At 48.2% G+C, this 22,311-nt stretch overlaps 1 protein-coding gene across 12 annotated transcripts in view; it reads left to right on the top strand.

The window, feature by feature from the left end:
* The window catches only part of MACF1 (microtubule actin crosslinking factor 1), a 350,067-nt gene that overhangs the window by 47,529 nt on the left and 280,227 nt on the right, over positions 1-22,311 (top strand). The window contains exon 1 of one of the 12 annotated variants that reach the window (XM_077337338.1): positions 13,289-13,465. The exons of the other annotated variants lie outside the window; for them this stretch is intronic. Within the exon in view, the coding sequence (XP_077193453.1) occupies positions 13,414-13,465 (52 nt within the window). The 5' untranslated portion in view covers positions 13,289-13,413. Of the gene's footprint in view, positions 1-13,288; positions 13,466-22,311 lie in introns of those variants that run through there. 12 annotated transcript variants of the gene reach the window in all.

Below are 22,311 nucleotides of genomic sequence, written 5' to 3'. Positions count from 1 at the left end.
TAAGCATGAATAGGCCTCGGTGGCGGAGGGGTGGAGAGTTAACTGGTAGGGCGGAAGGGAACAGTCCAGATGCGGAAGTGCCCTGCTAGACTGGCAGCTAGCGAGGGCACATGTGATTTTTCTACACTTCCCAACGTTTCTCTCTCTACCCAAGTGGATTACATTTTGCTTTGTACTTTTGCAGCCTGATTCCCTTCTTTACAACACCCCTCCCACCTTCTGACTGGGATATAAGGGATCTCTAGTCCTACTTCTGTCTGGCAAAGGGAGCTTTGACTATTGAAAGCTTAGAACCTGGAATGCTTGTTGGTCTTTAAGGTGCTCCTGGGTTCCAATCTTGCTGTCGGTGTTCTGTAGGACCTGCTGTGGCTTGAGCTTGCCTGGTAATTTCTTGGCTAGGCTAGAAGATTTTCTTTGCTCGGGGCAGTATGGTTATGAGGCTGGTTTTCAGAGTCAGAGACTGGGCCCAAAATACGTGAACTAGCAATTTAGAGTGCCTTTCTGTGCTCCGATCACAATTGTGGCCCATTTTTTTGGACCCAGGAAAAGGCTTTCTAAGACAGCATGTTGGTCTTTAAAAGATTGATTGTTAAATGCAGTACGCCATGGGTGGCCGGAGGGCTCATCTGAGCCCTGCTTCGGTATAAAGCAGTGGTCCCCAACCTTTTTATCACCGGGGACCGGTCAAAGCTTGACAATTTTACTGAGGCCCGGGGGGGGGGTAGTCTTTTGCCAAAGGACTTTGCCACCGCCTGAGCCCCTGCTCCACTTGCTTTTCTGCCAGCGCCCCTGACTTCCCGCTGCCTGCTGGGGGGCGCTGCCAGCAGCAGCTGCACAGTGCCATACCGAGGGGGAGCCCCAGCCATGGTGCCCGCTGGAAAGCACCAAAGGTGAGCTGGCAGCAGAATGGCAGGGCAGCCCCCAAGGCAGCAGCTGGGGAGGAGGACGAGGCAGAGCCGCAGCCCAGTGTTGACTGACCTACGGACCAGGACCGGTCCCCGGACCGGGGGTTGGGGGCCACTGGTATAAAGGGCCATTCTGCACCCAAGTTAAAATGTGAAATCCTAACCTTATGCAGACACTTTTTTTTAAACCTTTTACACGACATTGTCTGCACCCAGCATCCCAGCAGCAAACCGGCAGCTAAATCCTCCATTTTAAAGCGATACTTGGGGAATCCCCAAAAGTGGATTCCCACAACCATCTAACGCAAGCAGCAAGCCACACACCAAGGACATGTGCATAACCAACATAGGCAAAGCAGCACAATCTCCGTCTCCAGCGCCCGCCCTCAAGCCTGCCTCCTTCTCCTTTCTACCCAAATGAGGCTTTTTTTTTCTTTTTGGAGCAAGCTGCCTGGACTAACGAATATGCATTGGTCCATAGAGGCAGAACAACAACAACAAAAAATTCCCACCCACCAGTTGGCATACAAAGCATGCCTCGCAACCCCCCCTCCCAAAAAAAATCTGAAAAGTACTACTGTTCACCTGCAAGAGTCAAACTTACAAAACGTGCTGGCTACATTATGCACTATGCATCTATGATTATATGGATAGGCATAACAACGGAGAAGTTTTACTTAAAAAAAAAGATTGCTTTCTCTTTAAAACAAGGATAAAGCTGATTGGCTGGCTGCCATGATTGACAGGCAGGGGGAGACTCGCTGGTATTGCGTATCCCTCTCCGCAGCCATTTTATTCAGCCGTGCGGAGTGCCTGGAAGTGTGAGAAAGTGGGAGGAGAGTGAGGAAGTGAGAAATGGCGGGGAGCACATTTTTTAATAGCATTAAGCAATTTCGGTTGCTTAACGCTAAATTTTTAGAAGTGCAGAATGGCCCATAGAATAACCATATTGTCTGCATATAATAGTGTGGAAATTGGTCTGTTTGCCATAATGGGTAGATGGCAGTCAGGAATGGATAAGGTCTGCACCATGGATTTTATATCAAAGTTAAATAATTAAACAAAAGGGGAGCAAGGATGCAGCCTTGCTTCACACCTCTCGTAACTGGAGCCATGTGGGACAGGAGACTTTGCAGGTTACATCTCACTGACAGATGTTCTCCTGTAGTATGTGGATAAGGGCAAGCAGCCCTTATCCTATGGTCCATTGTGCAATATTCTAGTTTTGGCCATAATCCATTGTGTGAGATGCTCTCGCACACACCATTTTATAATCCACAAAGGCTGCATAAAGTGCCCCATGTTGCCTCCTTACAGTGCACAGGTTTCTGACTTGGAGGTTTAGTTTGACCATTAATGCCCTGATTTATGATCAATTTGAGCCACATTTTTTTGTGGGTTATGATGTTCAAGACCTTTTTCCTGGTCTTGTGTGACTTCAGCCTGTAGGGTCTTATAAATAGGAGCCCCTCTCTATCAAAAAGGTCTTGTGTGTGTTTCATTGGGATATGGTGGGTTTTGCAATTGACCAAGATTAAAAGGGAAAACTGTCACCCTACCTTTGCCCTAACCCATCACGCTAAAAAGAGTAGGGATGGCTATTTTCCATGTCTGTAGGACTTTTTGCAGACACATTTTTTAGCTAAACAGTAGCATAAATCTGATTTGTTCTTGGGAGCATTGGTCATCCCAGTAAGAGTAAGTGGGTAACCAAAACTACACTGAGTAGGTAACTGTAGCAATATATCCTGTTAACTTACCACCAGCCAAAAGCCCAATCCGTTAGGAGGACAGCCTATTCCACAGCCCTGAAATCCTGTATGCCCATAGGAGAGATATGTAGAGAGATTATTTGGCCCAGTACTACTTTCCTACACCCTACAAGGTAGTCAGATGGGCATCTCTAGATACAGCCCTTGGCCACCAAGTCCTGCAGCAGATCTTGCAAGATGATTAAAGCTGCAGAGGCTTTTTTATTCCCTCTGGGGACAGTATGCTTTGTTAGATCACACCTGGGTCTCCTAGTCCTCCCAGTGCAGAAGGGCACATTGATACTTACTGTGAAGGTCTGTTCTTGGAATTCACTAGGAGACCCAGCCCCCCCTCCCCTAAAGAGCAGGATGAAACACAGAGGTGCAGAAGGACAGAGGCAGTATAGAAAAAGAGGGAAGTTCCCTGATTGAGTGATTGACCCAATTGTTAGTCTGGGTTGGATAGTTTTGTATTGCTGTGTTTGCTAAATTTTTCAGATTAGGTTGTGCAACAGGGGACCTATCAAATTCTCTGGACTGAAGGGGAGATGGGAACAGAATAGAGCTTGTGGGCTCAGAATAGAGACCTTGTGCTCTGTTTGAATGTTTTGGTCATGCACAATTATTATAAAGCTGAAGATGTCTCACAATGAAACTAAACATTACCTAGGATTCCGGTCTTGTTTTGATGATATTTTTGATGACTCTGAAGACAAAAACTTCTCTTGTTTAATGTTAACCTCTGATAGGAACACAGGAATTCTTTGATTAACTGCAAGATTCGTTTGTTCATTCGTTCATTCGTTGATTCATTCATCTATACTGCCCCTCATGAAAGGTCGTCTTGGGGCAGCTTACACATAAAAAACCCAGTAAGCATACAACATAAAAGCCCATAAAAACCCTTAATTACACAAAACTAAGAATAACACCAAGAAAAAGAGCCACACCTCCCTTCCTTTGTATACATTATCCTGTGTATATTTCCACTTTATTATCTTGTTTTCCGATATCTGCAGTTCAAGCCCTGTCACACTGTTCCTTGGATGCCCAAGCCTGTTGATTGTATCTGACATAAGCAATGTAATCCCCCTTAAGTCTTGGTGAAAAAGGTGGATTATAAATAATGTAAATTGAAACAGCATATAAACACATTTTATTTATTTATGTTCTCTATAATCCTCCTATCTCATCCAAGACTCAAGTTGGGTTGTAAAGTAGATGTCAGATCAAGACGCCGGATCCAACTCCAATGAATTTGAACTGGAAAATTTCTCCCAAGGTATTCCAGTGGAAAATGTCCCAGGAAAGGAAGTGCTGATCTCACCCACCTTGCTTTGTGCTTACTTTGCCAAACCTTGACACAGACAGTGGATCCAGCCAGTGCCTTGTGTTCTGGCCCAAGTAAAGCCTGTCCAGCTAAGGAGAAGGGTGTCTCTGGGCATGTGCAATGGTCCTTCTTCCCCTTTTCCCTCCATCTTAGTTCAGAGAAGAAGGGCATTGAGATTCCTTGTCCCTCTCAACTTCCCCAGGGCAGCGTTTGGCTTTCCTTAAGAGCGGCTGGAGAGAGGATCTCAGCAGGGCCGCATCTCTGGTCTTGCCTTCTCTCTCTCTTCTCTCCCTGCCATGGTTCTGCCGGGCCCTGACCTACTTTTCCTTCTTACAATCAGGCATTTGTGAGCAAAGGGAAGTGAAGGAACGAGACAAAGAAATGTTGAAAAGTTTTGAGTTACTTTCTGCTCTCTTGCTGGGGATTGTAGGCTTGAAACAGTTGATGGGCCAGGAGAATAGGCTCTGGAGGTTCTGGTACCCGTGGCCTGGTTTGGGACACTTACTTTAAAGCTGCATCGGGGCTAAACATGTGCCCCCCCCCCCCCCGGCCGTAGTTATAAACTTGCTGAAACAACCATCTGCTTCCCTTTCTTGCTAAGGACTCTTTTCTCCTCCACCCTTTTCTTTTATTTGGGGTCTGAGAGAAGTGGGGGGAGGTTCTCTGCCTGGGCACAATAAAATTGGATCTCGACCAACCTGTTCTCAAGAACTGCCTGTTTTCCCTGGGGAGGCCAGCAGAGTTCTTGTGGCAGCTTGTGAATAGCGGCAGGATGTGGCTGCAGAGCAGGGAAGGCGGGTGGCATCCAGTCCCTTGCTCTGAGCAATCCTCTAACCTCCCTGGCAAGGCACTGGCTTGATCCTTTGCACAGCAGACATCACTCAGCCGGTTGCTTTGGACAGGCACACAAGCATGGCTGTTTCCCCTTATTTTTAAGTAAATTAATTAAAATGTGCCTGATTTGGGTGGTCTGGGCCAGTCTGGTCTTGTCAGCTAAGCTAGGTCAGCCCTAATTGTCGTCCTTCTCTGTGTGTGTTTGTGTGTTCAAGAGCTTTGAAGCCCCCCTTCCATCGTCCCCAAGTGCTGGCATCCCCTACTTGGTAGCCCTTCTTTCTTGCCAGGTCTTGCCAGGAGTTTGGCAAAATCGTTCTCATACTGGCTAGTAACTTTAGACGATACTTGTGTGGTGCTTGGTTTGTTCTCAGGGGTCAAGACACAAGTTATTTTGTGTTATTTCCCTGTTGCTAGGTAGGCAGGTTGTTGGCCTGAGGGCTCGTCTGGGTCTTCCTCTCACACTTTCATGGCCCTTCAGCAGCTCTGCACTTTTGGGGAAGGGTTGACCCCTGATCCCAAACCAGATGAAAAATTTCCTTCAGACTGGATGCGCTCCCTGGCACCCCTGCTGTCCTATTGGAGCCTTTTCTATTGGCTCCGCTTAAAAAATGAATGCATCCAGCCGGGGCTTTGCATCTGGGGGATTCCCTCCCCCCACCCAACAGCACAGACGGTCTCTGCCCTTTGGAGGGAAGGGAGGGCTGCCCTTTCCCTTCACAGCAGGTTCCACCAGGCCTGGAGCAACCTCCCTGCCCTCCCTTCCGCTTGGTTGCTCCTGAGCAGTCAGGTCTGCTCTCGCTCACTTGGGGGAATAATGAATTTGTCCTCCCACCCCCCATTCTGCTGTTGGAGATCAATAAATCAGTCTCTGAGTCAAGGCAGCTTGCCTCACTAGCTCAGCGGTCCTGTGCCGTTAAGGTGGAAGGCCCAAGCCATGCTGGGCCTTCCGTCTCTGTCTTGTGTTGGCCTTTCTCATTTGCTAAGCAATGCAAACTTGGGAGAGAATTCCCGCTGTGTTCAGACAATGTTCTGGTAAGAATCTCGGTAGTAGTTGGTTCTGCTTTGAGTCCAGCAGTAACCAGGAACACACGTAGAGCCAGAATTGCCTCCAGATGACAGAGATCAATTCCTCTGGAGGAACTGGCTGCTCTGGAGGGTGCACTGCATGGCATTGCACCCTACAGAATTTGCTTCCCTCTCCAAACCACAGTCTCTCCAGCCTCCACATCTGTCTCCAGGGCACTGGCAACCCTAGACACATGGGTAAGAGTGCAGGAATTGTGGCCTTCAGTGGAACAGCACCCGCCCATCCTGCCAGGCAAGGGGCATCTGCTCATTGCGGGGTCCGGCCAAAATTGTTCTGACTCCTGTGTGTCCCAACCAAGAGCTAGTGCCTTGATAGTACAGTGCTTGCAATGGTATACCTAGCTTATTTGGCACCCTGGAGCTTGGTGACACAGAGGCCGGGGTGGGTGGGGGTTGTCGGGGCTTGTTTCTAGTCAAGGGCACAACCCCCTCCCCACCAAGCTGCTTCAGCACAGATGCGCCCACCCCCCTGTGGAACAAACCTTGGCCCCTGAGTGGCCCATGAGTAAAAGGGATGTGGCAGAAAGCAGGCTTTGCATATCCTGGAGGGAGTACCCTCATCCTCTAAACCAAGCAGCAGCAGCCTGGGACCCTCGCAGCTGGCAAGCCTCGCCCCTTCCCCCCAGGGGAGGATGCCTGGACGGCTTGCAGCAGAGCTACGGCTTCTCAGTCCTCTGGCTGCACTACCAGGGACAAGGAGGGTGCCCAGCCCAGTATGGTCCTGTAGGGCATGTGGGCCCAGGCTCAACTGGTTTGGTGCTGACAACGTCCCCGTGGCTGGCAGATTTGGCACCAGTGGCCTGCCTGCAGCTGCTGCAACTTCCTCCAAGTCTCTTAGCTTGCGCTGTACCCCCTCATCAACTGACTCCCAGGGCATGTGCACTTTTCACCCAACCTGAGATACGCTTCTGGGTGCTTGCAGAAGAAACAGGCTGGGATCCCCTTAAGGTTGCCCTATCTAGGCTGGAAAATTACTGGGGATTTAGGGGCAGAGCCTGTAGAGGGTGGAATTTGAGCAGAGGGGGAATCTCAGTGGAGTATATCGCCATAGTGTTCACACTTCAAAGCAGCCGTTTTCTCCAGGGGATCTGTTCCCTGTACATTTGAGATCCTGTAGTTGCAGGAGACCTCCATGTCCCACCTGGAGCCTGGTAACCTTAGACCTCCCAGGCAAGTGAGGCCAACTGCAAGCCATGTGGATTGCATGCCCCTTTCCCTCCTCTTAGCAGCAATCTGTTTAAGAGGGCTAAAGGGGATTCCTTCCTGACCTTCACATTTGGTCCTCAGACTGAGCAGAGCTCTTGGGGCCAAGCTGTCCCCAAGGAGATATAAATGGATAGGCCCCTTTGCTACCTGACACTCCATTCCAGGTTGCTGCTAGAGGGTGTGTGTTGGGTGGGGGGCAGAAAAGAATGGCTTTGGAGCACCTGCTTTTTAGCACACTGGAGGAGCATTTATCCCTCTCAGATTCCTGGTTCAACAGCTGCTGTCGGAACGAGAAGCAGCAACTGGTGTCCGAGGCTCATTTCGATTGTCAGGGAAACGGATCCTGTGCCTATCGGGTGCCTGTTTCTGCTGCGTCCTCCTGCTCTTGAGGGGCTTTCTTCTTAGAAAAGCGACCCTGTTCACGACACTCCTGTTTTAGAAGTACTACGAGCGTTAAAGGAAAGCACTCGGATGCATCCTTCGTATTTGACGTGTATCTTTCGGTATAAATATTGTTATGGAGCAGAGTGGCAAGGATGGTGTGCTCAGAGACCCACATGCTCAGAGGCAGGTTGTTGCAGATTCCTCATTTGGAATGCTGGGTGGGGATTAATTCTGGCTTGTGTTCCATACCGGAGCTCTGTCTCACAACTTAGAATTCGGTTAAATTGTGCCTTTTAAGAGGTCCTGCAGTCTCTTTCAAGAATCACTGTAGTAGAATCTCTAGAAATTTGGACTGAAAGTGGAGCCCTAGGTCTAATTATATTGGGAAATAAGTTTGCATTAGCTAATAGCTCAGACTAGCCTGATCTTGTTAGGAACTGGAAGCCAAGCAGCCTTGGCGTTTGGATGGGAGACCACCAAGGAATACCTGAGTTGCTATGCAGAGGTAGACAATATTAAAGCATGGCACTGCTGCTCATCTCCTGCTTTGAAAACCCCATGAGGTGGACCAGCATGGGGTCACCCTGAGTCAGTTGTGACTTGATGGCTCACTTCACCCAATATGTCGGTCCAGTGCTCGACCAATGAGACAGTTCATTGGCTTGCCATTCTAACAGTGGTGTTTCCGGTAGCAGAGTACGGTAACTACATCATGTAGAAGCCTGAATCGTGTACAGGTGCTGGGGTTTGTCCAAGTTTCATATCCTACATTTAGCCTGTTTAACATGATTGATTTGCTGAGCAACAGCCCTGACAAGTATAGAGAAGCAGACTATAAATATTTGTGGGGCGGAAATTTTTCATGGAAAAATGTAGCATCAGAAAATGATTGCGTCTGTTATCTTCTCATTCTGGCCCACTTCCCATTGGGACTTTAATGGAGAAAAAGGGAAGAAATGTCTTTGAGACAGAGGGAAGGACTGTGCATTAGCAACAGTTAAGAGCCTTATGTTTTAGGGCAGTGGTAGTCAAGCTGTGGCCCTCCAGATGTCCATGGACTACAATTCCCATGAGCCCCTGTCAGCAAATGCTGACAAATAAAACAGACTACCCCTGTTTTAGGGTGTAGAACAGGCTTTCTCAACTAGGGTTTCATGAACCCCTGGGGTTTCCTGATGGCCTTGGAAGGGTTACCTGAATGAGTGGAAGTGGAATTAATTCTTTGTATATATTTTTTAAAATTGCTAAATGTTTATCGGGTGATATGACCACTTATGGTCATGTTGACCTGCCCCCCCATGGCCGATGATGGGCCTGGAGGGGGTGGGAAGGGGAGGGGCCCTGAGTGGGCAATATACATAGCTGCGCTTCCCAACCATATTCTGCATAATCGAGCCACTTCTGGGGTTTCTCAAAGCCTGAAGAATGTTTCAGGGGTTTCTCAATGGTAAAAAGTTGAGAAAGGCTGGTGTATAAAATAGCGCGGTATTCTACATTGCTTCATACACGTACATTACGCAAGGAGATCTGGTGATTTGGTAGTGTAATGCTTTTGAGAGCAATTTAAAAAAAACAATAAAACCTCTCAGCCCATTGGGACACTTCCTCTCTGGATGTTTCTCACACAGGTCTCCCACGCATTCTTGGCATTTCCAATCTAAGCAGAATGACCCTGTCTGTGCCCCGAAAGGTTTAGCTGCCCTCCTCCCCCATATGATGTGCATCAGGTCACTGCCTAGGGCTGCCATTGCTAAGGAGACCAACGTGGGACTTGCATCGAAGAGTGGGAAGGCTGCTGTGCGGGGGGGGGGGGAGTGGGTGAAATGAACGAAATGGACTGAAGAAGCTAGGCGGGGACGGGTGAGCAAACAGATGCCAGGCTACATGGATGCAGACAGAGCACTACAAAAGCCCCCAACGTCACCAGAAGGCAGCCAGATTTGGCACCCACTGGAAGGAACGTGCTTGAAGCATTTTGCAAGCACATGGCTTGATTTCTTTCCTTTACTCTGAATTTAAATGTTGCATGATCTGATTCTCCAGGTCCTTGCATGACTGAGTTTGGACATGCAAGGGGGGAGAGAACTCATATTGTGCTCTGCGGTTTCCCCTTGACTCCTTCTGGGCTGTTTTTCCTTCCAGTCAAGCATTTCCAGAAGGCAAAAGAGTTTAATTTGTGTTGGGGTTTTTTGCAGTGATTCTTAATTTGTACCAGAGTTAGTTGTGGCATGTGGTGGACAATTTTTTTTTAATGGCTGGACTGGATTAGCAAAAGGGCAGTTAGCGAGGCTGAGCCTCTATTAGGGCTGCTGGCTGAGATATTCCTGGAGATTTGCGGGGGGGGGGGGCTGGAGCTTGGGAAAGGCAGGGTTTGGGGAGGGATCTCAGCAGTGTATAATGCCAGAGTCCACCCTCCAAAGCAACTGTTTTCTCCAGTGGAAATGATGTCTCAGTGGGAGATCAGTTGTAAATGTAGGAGTTCTCCAGGCATTCCTGGCCTCTCACCACCTCTTCCCACAGAGATGAGCTTCCCAACCATCCACACTGCCTTGTACAGGTGAGCCTCTTGCCTTGTGTTTGAGCTTGCCCACTTGCCTGGCTCTTACGTAGTTTTGTGGTTAGGCACAGCTGAGCATGTGGCGGTCACCGGCTTAGCTGTTGCATTCAAGCTGCGGCTTTTGCAAGCAGGTGGACGCTGAGAGTTTTTGATAAAGCATCTTGCTTTCCCTCTAGAGAGATCGAGGGAACTAGCTGATAGAGTCATTTGCACCAAAACATACTCTGAGCAAACCCCAACCTCCGGCAGTTCCTTGGCACATAAGTGTCAGGCTGCTTTTCCTCATCCGATGTATGAAAAAAAATAACAACATTCCATGTGCCGCAGTACAGTGGCCATAGTAAGGAGGGTTGCTGGCTCCGGTTTGGACAGCCATGATGTCTGCCCTCAAAAGTCTCCAGTTCCTCCAGGGACTGGAGGATCTCTAGGGATCTCTAGTCTGCAGCTCATTTATAATTCCAGGGATACTCTAGGCCTGGAGGTTGGCAACAGCATGGTTAAGCCGTCAGAATAGCTTCTCTTCATCCTTGAGTCCTGCCTTGGAATAATGTTCTCCCTGCTGTTCAGATTAGTCATAGAGCCATGAACTCATTTCCATTGCCTTGTGGCAACCCATTTGACATTTGTGTCCTTTCTCTCTGTGGGGTGGCTCCTACCTCTGTTGGCCACATCCCCACAAGGCCCAGTCCTGTTTATCCATCTCCAGAACTCTGTATTCGTGTTGTTGTTTCTTTGCCACAGTATGAATCTAGTCGTAACCATAGCAACGCCTCACGGCCGGGATGTGAGGTTTTAGCTGCAGATGTTAATATGTGAGAGTTTTTCAGAAAAAAATGATGTGGGAATTCTCTGACAATAATAAGCATGCCAAGCTGAGTCACGCACACCATGTGTGAAGACTTGGGAGGGGAGACCCCTCCCACCTTTTACACCTTGCTTATTTTTCTTCCTCTCATGCCGAGCGCTGTTTAAAAGTAATGAGGTGTACGTTGTGAAGTCTTTCATTACATCAGGAGTTCCCGGAGTAATGCCTTCTTCCTGTCCTACCCAAGTTTTAATTTCTCTTTTCATGTTTTTTTGTGTTTTAACTTTGGTTTTAACGATTACTTGGTTTTTAAAGGAATGTTTTTCATGTTGTATGTTTTAATCTATTAGCTGCCTTCATGAGGGCGGGAACGTGTGGCATAAATATTCATAAACTAGTATTCAAGCCCGCTGTGTTCTAAATACAGCGGGCCCTAGGCAAGGGAGCCCGTGGCTCTTGCAAGCCAGGGCCACCCACGCCCCGCAGCTGTTCAAAACCTTCTCTCGGCCGGCGGAGCAGCCTCGCGGTGTCTACGACGCCGCGAAGCCGCTCCGGCAGCCGAGAGAAGGCAGCCAGGGCCCCCCGCCCCCCGATGGGTCTCCGAAGACTTCTCCCGGCCGGCGGAGCGGCCTCGCGGCGTCTATGACGCCGCGAGGCCGCTCCGGCGGCCAGGAGAAGGCGGCGCGGCCGACTGCTGACCTGTGGCTGTGCGGGCGAAGCAGGCAATGGGGAGCCGCGCTTCGCGCGGCTCCCCATTGCCTGCTTCGGGCGGGATGGACACTTGGAGGGGCCAATCAGGAGCCGCTTCACGGCTCCTGATTGGCCCCTCTGAGTTTTTATCCCGGACCGGTCCCGCCCTAACTCCTCCCCACTACCCCTTACTCTTTTATTCAGTCCGTGGCGCCCATGGCGCCACAGGCTGTTTACAGATAAATTGTGCATTTTTAGTGAGGGAAAATGTGCAGAAACATATTTTCCTTTAGTTACAGTGGGCCTTTTGAGTCACCTGGCTGGAGTACATAAGAGTGGGAAACATTTTGAAATAGGGTGTGTGTGTGTAACATGCAGAGCAAAAGAAGTCAGGTCCCGCTGTGACCGGAATGGTCCAGGCCTGGCCGATCTCGTTAGACCTTTGAAGATAAGCTGAGTCAGTCTGGATTACTACTTGGATGGGAGACTACCAAGAAATTCCTGGGTTCCTACAATGAGACAGGCAATGGCAAACTACCTCAGTTCATCTGTTGCTTTGACAACTCTATGGGGTCACCCTGAGTCAGCTTGATAGAACTTTTCATCAGAAGTAAAGTCTTGCTTCCGCCATGAATGAACTCTCAGTACTTCAGCGAAGTGCTGTTCTTTAAAGATCTCCTTCCCCTACCTTTTGCTTGCAGCATGAGAATAATACTGGCCTCTTTTGCAGGGCTGTTCTCGGCCTTGTTGGTGAAGCTTCTTATTCTTGACTTTGCAGATCCATCAGCACCTAAAACCTGTGTGTGTTTCGAAAGCAGGAATAATAAAAATAGCATCCATGTATAAATAAGAGCCTGTTTATGCTATACTTTTAGATATTTTGTATGGTGTTGTATAGGTGGGCAGGCAGGCAGACGATAGAGCACATGGTCCATGGTAGGACCAGGTAGTCCTGGACTTTAACTGTTGCAGGCACCGTGACAGCCAGCAAGTTTAAATTAATCAAGGGTTATGAGCCAATGGTTTGCCACCACGGCCAGCCCCATTGTTCTCTGCAGGTATATATGTTGGGGTTTTCTTGGAGGTTTAGCAGAGTAAAGTCCTGGTACTTTCTGTATCATGTGCTCTCACAAATTAAAGAGCTGCAACGATTCCAGTGTCATGTGGTTCTTGAACCCACAAATTTACATATGGTGTTGTTTTTCTGCAATTCTTCATGTCATGGTTTGTATTTCTGTTGCAGTTTCCTCAGTTTGCCTGCCTGAAGATCCTTAAAGGCAAGGATTCCCCTTTTGTCTGCTTGTTTTTAGTGCGATCCGTTCCTTTGTGAACAACCACCACTCCTGGATCATGTCATTAACGTTCGCAGTTCATATCCTTCTTATTTTGCATGCCCATCTTTCCAACAGGGCCAGTTCTTCCTTAAATCCAAACAGACTGTTTGCGGTCGCAACCCTGTGTCTCCATGTGCAGTTGGTTTTAGGGGGCTGTGTGTGTGTGTGGAACCCTATACCTCCTGTTCGCTCACAGATGGGACCTTTCTAATGTGTCGCTGCTCTTTTGCATAAAAGGGAGGGAGAGGTGGGGGGTGGGCAGGGGCTAGTTGGCTGACACCCAATGAGGTTTTAATGCACACTTCATCAAATAAGGAAGCACAAAGAGGGCTATGGTAGCGCAGGGAGGCAGTGCTGGTGACCTCACCGCTTCAAGAGTGGTCAAAGTGCGATTCTGGTACAGCTGCTGGTGTATTCAGAGCAGGACGAGGAGGCTGGGAATACTTTGCAGCTTTGCGGGTCCGTTCTCAGGGCCTTCGGATCATGATTGCGGCTCCCTTCAGCTGAAGGGGGGGTAGACACTACAGGCCAATGAATACCCAGAAATACCAGAAGTTCTTGGATGGGCTCAACAACCTGAAAGGTATGTGCAGACTGTTTCTCCCTTTCCCTGGGTGTCAAAAAGAACAAGTGGCTGGACAGGAAGGGGATAAAATTAACACAGTCTGGAGGCATATAAAGAGGTTGAGAGAGAATTGTGCGAGGTTTGGATATAGTCCAGCAGTTGCTCCCGAGCCAAAAGGTGTTGCGCTTTCTCTAATGCTACAAAAGCCTAACATACCACTTTGACCCAGGTGGGGCTATGACGAGTGCATAAGCTATGAACTAGGAGCCCCTCCATTAAAGCATTCAACTCTCTGACAAATGGTTGTCCTGTTCCAGCAGAGATTGGTTTGTAGGCCACAGGGGAGAAATCCCTCTTCCCTTTTCACCTGAAGGGACAAATCCGTACCTTGTTTTCAGGTTGCGGAGTTGTCTCTGGGTTGTGGAGAAACCATGGGCTGGGGCCGTGGTCCATGTGGGTTTTGTGGAGTTACCTTGTCCCCTGCTTCCGGCTTCTCCTCTCAAGTCTCGGTGAGATGGAATTTAAACGTGAAGCGCTCCCTGTCCAGGAAGTGAGAGCTTTATGAGAACAGAAAAGGATCAAAAAGTCTTTTATGTGTGAAAAACAAAAACGAAAAAGGAAGCTGGCAAGTATTGCTGGGGGAACAGGGCTGGTTGTGAGGCGCCTTGCTGCGGAGTTTCTGAAGGTCTTGAGGAATAATAGAGTCTTGTTCATCTCCTTCCCCTCCCTGCTTATTTTTGCCCTCTGAACTGAGCTTCGTTGCTTAGCTCTGGAGCCTCCGGGGTGTCGACTTTTGGGGCGTGTTAAGTTACAGTATGAATGAGGCATTCTTGACAGAGGGGGGCAGGTGATTCTCTTAAACACGATCCGTTTGCTCTGAGTCTTAATAGCCAAGGGTGCTCCTCTGCTGCTCCCTCAGCATCCAGCGTCTGTCATCTCCCATCTGCTTCCCCAGAGGATGAGCAAAACAAAAAATAGCCAAGTGTCCATATGGAAGGTTATTTGATCGGCCTGTCTGTAGCTTCCTGCACTCGGAGACGGAGAAGCTTGCTTGATTTTCTTTCAATTGTCGATGTCTTTACGTGTGTAGAGAAGAGAGAGACTACTTGGACATGGGCTGATTTGTGGTTTGGCACATCTTTGTCCATCTTAAACTTTTTTTATGACATGCTGGACTGGAGACACTCGGATCTTTCTCATCCTGCCAAGAATGGAGGCTTCTTCATGTCAGTTTGGGGATCATGAATCACTGTCTAGTTGAGGTTCAGATTTGGCAAAGTCTGTGTGACTGGAGGACCGTCATTCAGACCTCTGTTTGGCCATGACGCTTAATGGGAAACTGATCACTCTTTCTGCCTGATCTAAAATGGAGAAGAGGAGAACATTGCAACATCCCAGAGTTGGGATGGATGGGATAAAGCAGTCTTGGATGGAGTTATGGTGAGGAAAGGCAATAGTTGTGGCTCAGTGGTGTGACATCTGCTTTGCATAAGGAAGGTCCCAGATTCATTCTTTCACATTTACTCTTTAAAGGCTCCCATAGGAGGTGGTATAGAAGTCCTTTGCTGGAGGCCCTGGTGAGCCACAGCTGGGAGGGGTAGCAACCACAGTGGAAGACAGAATCAGAATACAGGATGATCTTGGCAGGCTGGAAAACTGGGCTAAACTGAATAAAATGGATTTCAGTAGTGATGAATGTAGAGTTCTGCATTTAGGTGGGGAAAATCAAATGCATCGTTCTAGGATGGGGGAGACCTGTATTGACGGTAGTGTTTGTGGAAGGAGTCTGGCAGTTTTAGTAGACCATACACGGAACATGAGTCAGCAGTGTGACTCAGTGGCTAAGAAGGCAAATGAGATTTTGGGCTGCATCAAAAGAAGTATAGTGTCCAGATTGCGTGAGGTGATGGCACCACTTTATTCTGCTCTGGTTAGATCTTACTTAGAGTACTGTGTTCAATTTTGGGCACCACAATTGAAGAAGGAGCTAGACAACTAGAGCGTGTCCAGAGGAAGACATAAAAATAGTGAGGGTTTTGTAGACCAAGATGAATGAGGAAAAGTTGGGAGAGCTGGATCTGTTTAGCCTGGAGAGAAGACGACTAAGAGGTGATATGATAGCCATCTTCAGGTACCTGAAGGGCTATTACAGAGTATGGAGCAAAGTTGTTTTCTGTTGCCCCAGAGGGTCAAACCAATGGGATGAAATTAATTCAAAAGAAATTTTGGCTAAATATCTGGCTAAATATCCTGACAGGCTTCCTCGGGATGAGGTGAGTTTGTAAGTTATGTAAGTTTTTAAGCAGAGGCTAGATAGCCATCCGACCGCAATGCTAATTCTGTGAACGTAGGAAGATTGTAAGTGGGTGGACAGAAGGGATTGTGTAGATGCTTGGTTCTTGTGGCCATTGCCTGCATTCTGCAGGGAGTTGGACTAGATGACCTTGGTGGTCCCTTCCAACTCTATGATTCTATGATTGTATGATTCAAAGCAGACATTACATGCTGTAAAATAAAGTGGTTTCAGGTGGGTCGCTGTGTTGGTCTGCAGTGGAAGAGGAACCATAAAAACCCAACTGATGTTAATTGGGACTTTCAAAGGTTGAATGTCTGCATTGTGCACAATTAAAAAACACATGTTGGGAATTGAAAACATATATACAGCCCATAGACTATTGCAAAACAGTGTGCTATGCACTATATGAACCAATAGACCAACGTGCTTCGGCCCTTATAGGGTGGGAAATAAATCGAAATATAATAATAATAATAATAATAATAATAATAATAATAATAATAATAATTGCAATGAGTAAAGAGCCAGATTTGAATCCAGTACACCTTAAAAACCAACAAGATTCCCAGGGTATAAGCTCCTGTCGGTCAAAACTCCAAAGGTGCTACCAGACTTCAAAGCGGCTTAATTAATGTGGTTACTTAGAGTATTGTATGCCAGCCACACTTATGAACCTGTTTAAAGGCAAAACTTTTCCTAAGAGTGTCCTTCAAAACCATGCTGGAGTTTAGAGTTGGGTCAAGAAGGGTTCTGAACCTGGCCAGAGCCTGCCACTGGAGCAGCTTATCTTCTCTGACTTAATCCCTGATTTGGAGTGTGTGGATGTGGAAGGCAACTTTGGAGGTGCCCGGGGGCATTATTCTCTCTCTTACCAATGTCTCTGTGCTGTGGGGGCTTTCCCAGCATTAAAAACAGGGTTCTAGGGCTGAAGTCCAGTTATATGAAATCTCCCTGCGGTGTTCCTTCTTTCTCAGCTGGTTGGTGTGCTTTTGCATAGCAAAGGTGACTCCTGTGTTTATTATGGCTATGTGCCAGGGGTCTGTCATTCCCCTTTCTGCCTACAACGTTCTTTCTCCTGCCTGGAAAGCAGTCAGTCACTTCCAGGTTGCTGGATTTATTTCTAGGAGAAAAAAAAACGAGCCCTTCATATGCAGGGTCTTTAGCTGGCCAAACCTCCAGCTTTCAGGAGAACAGCTATGGCACTTTTTCTCCTGTCCCCTCGTCCTGTCTGCAGCTGGTGTTGGGAATCAATGTAAATCAAACTCTGGTGCAGTCAAAGGAAGCAGAGAAGCAACTGTTTGGAATTAACGGCAGGCTTGGAAAAATTCTTCTCCCTCCCCCTAAGTTTCCCATTTGACAATGCAGAAGCAAGGGTGGTATAGAAGCAGTGTTTGGATTTTCAGTCAACTGGCTCTGATTTCATCTCTGTGCCTTTTGGGAATTTCAGGTATAAAATAGTTGTCTCTGAGCCACTGCTGCCTTCAAGAGCTCAGGTTGGGGCTGGATTTTTATTCCCTCCCTCCTTCCCTAACTAGCATTGCTTTCCGATTTCTGCCCTCTGCAATGTTGGCTCCAAATAGATGATTGTCCTGGCTCAAAGCTAAACCCTTGATGGAGATGTAGGTGGGCCCCTGTTGGAGTGCGGCCCTGGGCCAGGTGCTTATTCCTCTGATGTGCCCCTTTGCACATTATTCCTCCGCCATCCTGTGCCCTGTGGAACCTCACGCTGTGTTCTCAGAGCTAGCTGCCCAAAAAGACTTCTGGCACCTTAAGATGCGGAACATGGATGGAGTTTTGGCAAAAACAACATTGGGGGAGAGAAGTTGGATTGCTTGACGCATTGCTTTTGGAATTTGCTGGCCCCCCATTGGTTATTATCAGACACACTCCCTAGGAGTCGTTGGGAATGACAGTGAAGCTGCCCTCCTTAAGAAAAGGACTTGTTGGCAGCATGTTGGGGTGTAAAGAAAGATTTGGGGGCACGCTTGATGGTAGGGATCTCAACCTTCGTTGCCTGTGGGACAGTCTCAGTAGCTGCTTCTGTTTTCAGTGGCTGTCACTGGGAACTGGCCAATCGGTGTTGGAGCTCTGGACTGACAAAGAGCAGCTGTAAGCTGTTAGATTTTTTTGGTCATTTGTAGGTCCAACCAGCTGTGTGCTGACCCCCAAAAAGCTGGAAATAATTCCTAGCCCCATTTTGCTTTCTGCTTTTGGGGAGTGCTAGGAGTCCAACTGGTAAGGTAGAAGAAGTCTTCCTAGTTAATTGGAGCTAGAGGAGGCCACCTGTTGAATTGTCATCACCACCAGTAATAGTTGTGTGGCCCAAGCAAGCCAAAGATCAGGCTTAATTTAACCCGAGATTCAGCTCCCAGACTATTTTTGAATGCTGGTGCTCATTCCTGTGGTATAAATGTAAGACAGTGTTCCTGATGATGTACCAGAGGCCTTTTCTTTGTCACGGAGAGACTCAATTGTGCTTCAGGGTTCAGGGCTTTCCACGTCAAGCTGTGTGGCTGATGGGCCAACTTTGGCACTTCGGTTATCCATGAGAGAATATATGAGTGACCAGTTGGCTGGAATTCTCCTGTTTTGATGTAGATCCAGGCAAAGGGAGGAGCCAGACCCTGCCTTGGAAGCAGCTCTGATTTCTTGACCAACAGGCAATGAGGAGATCCTGTATGCAGTTAGAGAGCTGGGCACAGATCTATAAAAACATGGAGCGCCACCCCTTGCTCTTCAGAACTTCTGGAAATGTGACTTCTCTGCTTTTACTACCAGTAGTATTTGGCTAATATAATTTGGGGAGGTGGTGAGGGTGGCTAGTGATGGTTAGCAGGATCTATCTCAGGCTGTTGTCCAGGGCCTTGGGATCAACATATGTCTTACTGACTCCTGGAAATATTACCATGCCATATTCAGCATGGGTTGAGAGTCTTTTCCTTACCGCCAAATAACCCCAGCCAGGTTTCCTGATTCCAGGGTTAATGACTAGCCTAGTTGGTCACTAGCTGTATCATGAGCTCCAGTAGCTTAGTTTATTGCAGGGGTGGCAAAGCGGTGACTGTCTAGAGCAGGGGTAGTCAAACTGCGGTCCTCCAGATGTCAATGGACTACAATTCCCATGAGCCTCTGCCAGCAAACACTCACAGGGGCTCATGGGAATTGTAGTCCATGGACATCTGGAGGGCCACAGTTTGACTACTTCTGCTCTAGAGGTCCAAGGACTATGAGCCCCTGCCAGCATTTGCTGGCAGGGGCTCATGGGAATTGTAGTCCATGGACCTCTGGAAAGCCACAGTTTGGTCACCTCTGGTTTATGAGAATTGTTTCAATAAGGGCCTGTTGAGTTTTAGTCTGTTTTATTGTGCAGTGTTGATTTTATGTAGTAAACCCCTTTGAGACAAAGGGAACAAGTCAAGTGAGATACATATATTCTAATGACAATAACTTCTCTCCATTAAACAAAATTTGAGTCCAATAGCACCTTTACGACCAACAAAGATTTATTCAAGGCATGCACTCAAAAGCTCACCCCTTGAATAAATCTTTTGTTGGTCGTAAAGGTGCTATTGGACCCAAATTTTGTTGGGCTACTTCAAACCAACACAGCTACCCACTTGATTCTCTCTGTTAAGTTTTCTTCTGATGCTGAGTTTGCAGTGTCCCCTTTTCCTTCCACCCATCCGCAGGCTTAATGGTCTCTTCTGCACCCTAGGGTTGCAGGTAGATTTGGGAAAAGCTGCTGTGGATCATAGAACTTTTTGAGATAAATTCCCTTTCTTTGTTTTTGTTGGGTGGAAGCCATGAAGTTCACTCTCCCCCAACCCCCACTCCTTCCAAGTTAGCCTGGAGGAAGGAAAGGAACCCTTTGATTAAGCAGTTATTTACAGTCTTAGTTTAGGCTCCTCCTCCATCCCTAGCCACTTGCTCTAAGATAGGAGAGGCCTTGCTACCCTTCCCCGCATGCCTTGGGTGACCTTAACTTGTCAAGCTACAAAAGTGCAGAGGGGCAAACCTCCCTGCAAGGTGGCCTTCTCCTTTCTATCCCTCTCGCCCCTCTTTCTGACTCATTCAAGACTGCCTCTTAACGCAACTCTCCAAGCGCTTCAACAGTTGCATGGAAGGAAACATTCTCAGTGTTTGTGTGTTTGTAGTCCTACCACCTGGCTAGCCAACCTGTGAACCTGAGCCAAGAGTGTATGAGTGTCAGAGCGAGAAAGGGAATGTGAAGACAGGTGTTTAGATAGTTAAAACCAGGCATGTGTGTGTGAGCACCAGAGGCCTGTTGAAAGTACTCTGTTTTTTGCCTCCTTGAAGCAGCCTGAATAGCCTGATTATGTGACAACTTGCAAGCTAAGCAGAATTGGTGCTTGGATGGGAAGACCACCAAGGAGGACGGGTTGCTATGCAGAGGCAGGGAGTGGTAAAGCTCCCCTGTTGCTTGTGCCTCTGCCCCGCAGGCACTGTCTTGTATCTCTGCAAGAGGCTGACCATGCACCTGGGAGCGTCCAGCCGCGATCCTGCAGCCACTGTAAATGCTGTTGATTGATGAAAAGGCTTGGGGGCACAAGGAGCCATTCTTGGCTGTTTTGGGTCATCACCATTGCTTTGGAATCATTGGTGAAAACACCATCTGCCTTGACCATATGTCCCTCCCTGCCATCGGGTTTCCCCGAAAGATGCTTGTAAATAGCACCTCCTCCCCACCCCCTCCTTTCTGGCCGGAGATGAGGTTGCTGAATGGCTGAGCTTGGTGCCGGTTCCCTTTTCCTCCGACTCTCTTAATAGCCGCTGTGTCTGCTGGTTGTGGGCGTGTACTGAAATTGTTTTGGGAGTCAAATATGTTCATTGGCAAGAAGGCTTCAGTATCGGGGAACAGAGTCCCTTGCAAAACGTGGATCCAAGAACCAAGAGGCTTGTGAAACCTCACTCTTGCCATCTGCACATGCATTGCATGCTTGTCCCATTAATTAATTTGTTGTAATTAGCAGCCTCTGGCTGTCTATGTGCAACTGGTAATGTGGTTTAGAATTTGCACGCCCCCACTGAAGGAAAAAAGAAATCCATCATCCTCTCCAGTATGGGTAGTTGCCACGCTTTTAAGAACACCCATTCCATGGTGAGGGGTGCATCTAGAATGAGGGAAGGCAAAGAAGAAGTGCACACCTTTTGACCACCTGACAAGATGCAGGAGGGTGCTAATGAGCAGTCTAACAGGCAGTGACTTCAAGTGGGTAGCCGTGTTGGCCTGTAGTTGCACTACAAAATCAGAGTCCAGTGGCACCTTTTAAGACCAACTAAGATTTATTCAAGGCGTGAGCTTTCGAGTGCATCGTGACATGGGGAATAAGTAGTTCATTGTCTGAGGAAGAGTGCTTGCACTTGAAAGCTCACACCTTGAATCTTTGTTGATCTTAAAGGTGCCACTGGACTCTGATTTTGTTAGGCAGTGACTTCCTCCGTCTTTCTGTCATTCCACTGCAGTTCCTGCTCAGAAACCTTTTGCATGGGTTTGAAGCACTAAGAAGATCTTGTGAAACAATCTTCACCAGAGGCAGTGGCAAACCTGGTAAAAACTGCACAATAATATCCAATGATGCCTCTCTTGAACCATTTATGCACTGGGAACTTCACTGCCCCAGCTCCTGCGCAGGAGCACAAATCGGGGGTGGATGAGGCGCACCAAGCCAAATGCTCTCCCATGTGGGTGTAGGAAGAGGTGGGGCAACCTGCCACGACTAAAACTCCAGCCTGCAGCCCGGCATGAAACCGCCAGTGCATAAATGGTCTTGCTGTCAAGTGATGGCACTTGCAGAAGTGCTGCGCATTTTCTCCAGCCCGAGTACTGAAGCAGCCGGCAGAGAAAGCAGAGGAAAACGTCTCTCCCCCCCCTGTTTATGTTTTGCTTTGGGCCAGTCATGTGACTGGGGCCTCCCAAGGTGGCTGCCCTGATAAGAGGACTCGGCTGGGGGACTCTTTGGAGCTGCCCAAGGGTGGGGCTGCTTTTCATCCTGGCCTAGCTCCTTGTAACTGGGTGAACAGTAGGCTGCGAGGGTGGGTGGGACACACCCATCTGGGAGGAAGGTTTGTTTCAGATAAGGTTGCCAACCTCCAGTTGGGGCCTGGAGATTTCCTAGTGTTCCAGTTGATCTCCAGGTGACAAAGATCAGTTTCCCTGGAGAAAACGGCTGCTTAGGAAGGTGGACTTCATGGCATTGTACCCTGCTGAGGTCTCCTCCCTCCTCGAACCTCATCCTTCCTAGGCTGCACCTCCAAAATATCCAGGTATTACCCAACCCAAAGTTGGCAAGCTTATTTTCAGAGTGGCAAGGAAGAGCTGTTACCCTTTTCCAGGGGCATGGCCACCTGAAAACCGGCCAGCAGAGCAGCTCCCAGTATGACCTATGCAGTCCCATTTCCACTTGGAAGGCAGATTTGGGGAAACGGCTTCTTTCTCTCAGCCTTGGGCTTGCAGTTTCAGAAGAAGGAGAAGAAGAAGAGTGGCCAAGTGGGATTTTGATCCCTGAGATCACCTCTGCAAAGCAATTTGAACACCATACAGCTGCAG

This window comes from Paroedura picta, chromosome 5 (genome assembly GCF_049243985.1).
Source record: "Paroedura picta isolate Pp20150507F chromosome 5, Ppicta_v3.0, whole genome shotgun sequence".
NCBI lineage: Eukaryota > Metazoa > Chordata > Lepidosauria > Squamata > Gekkonidae > Paroedura > Paroedura picta.
Note: the sequence above shows the minus strand (reverse complement) of the source record. Positions and strands in the feature narration are given on the sequence as shown.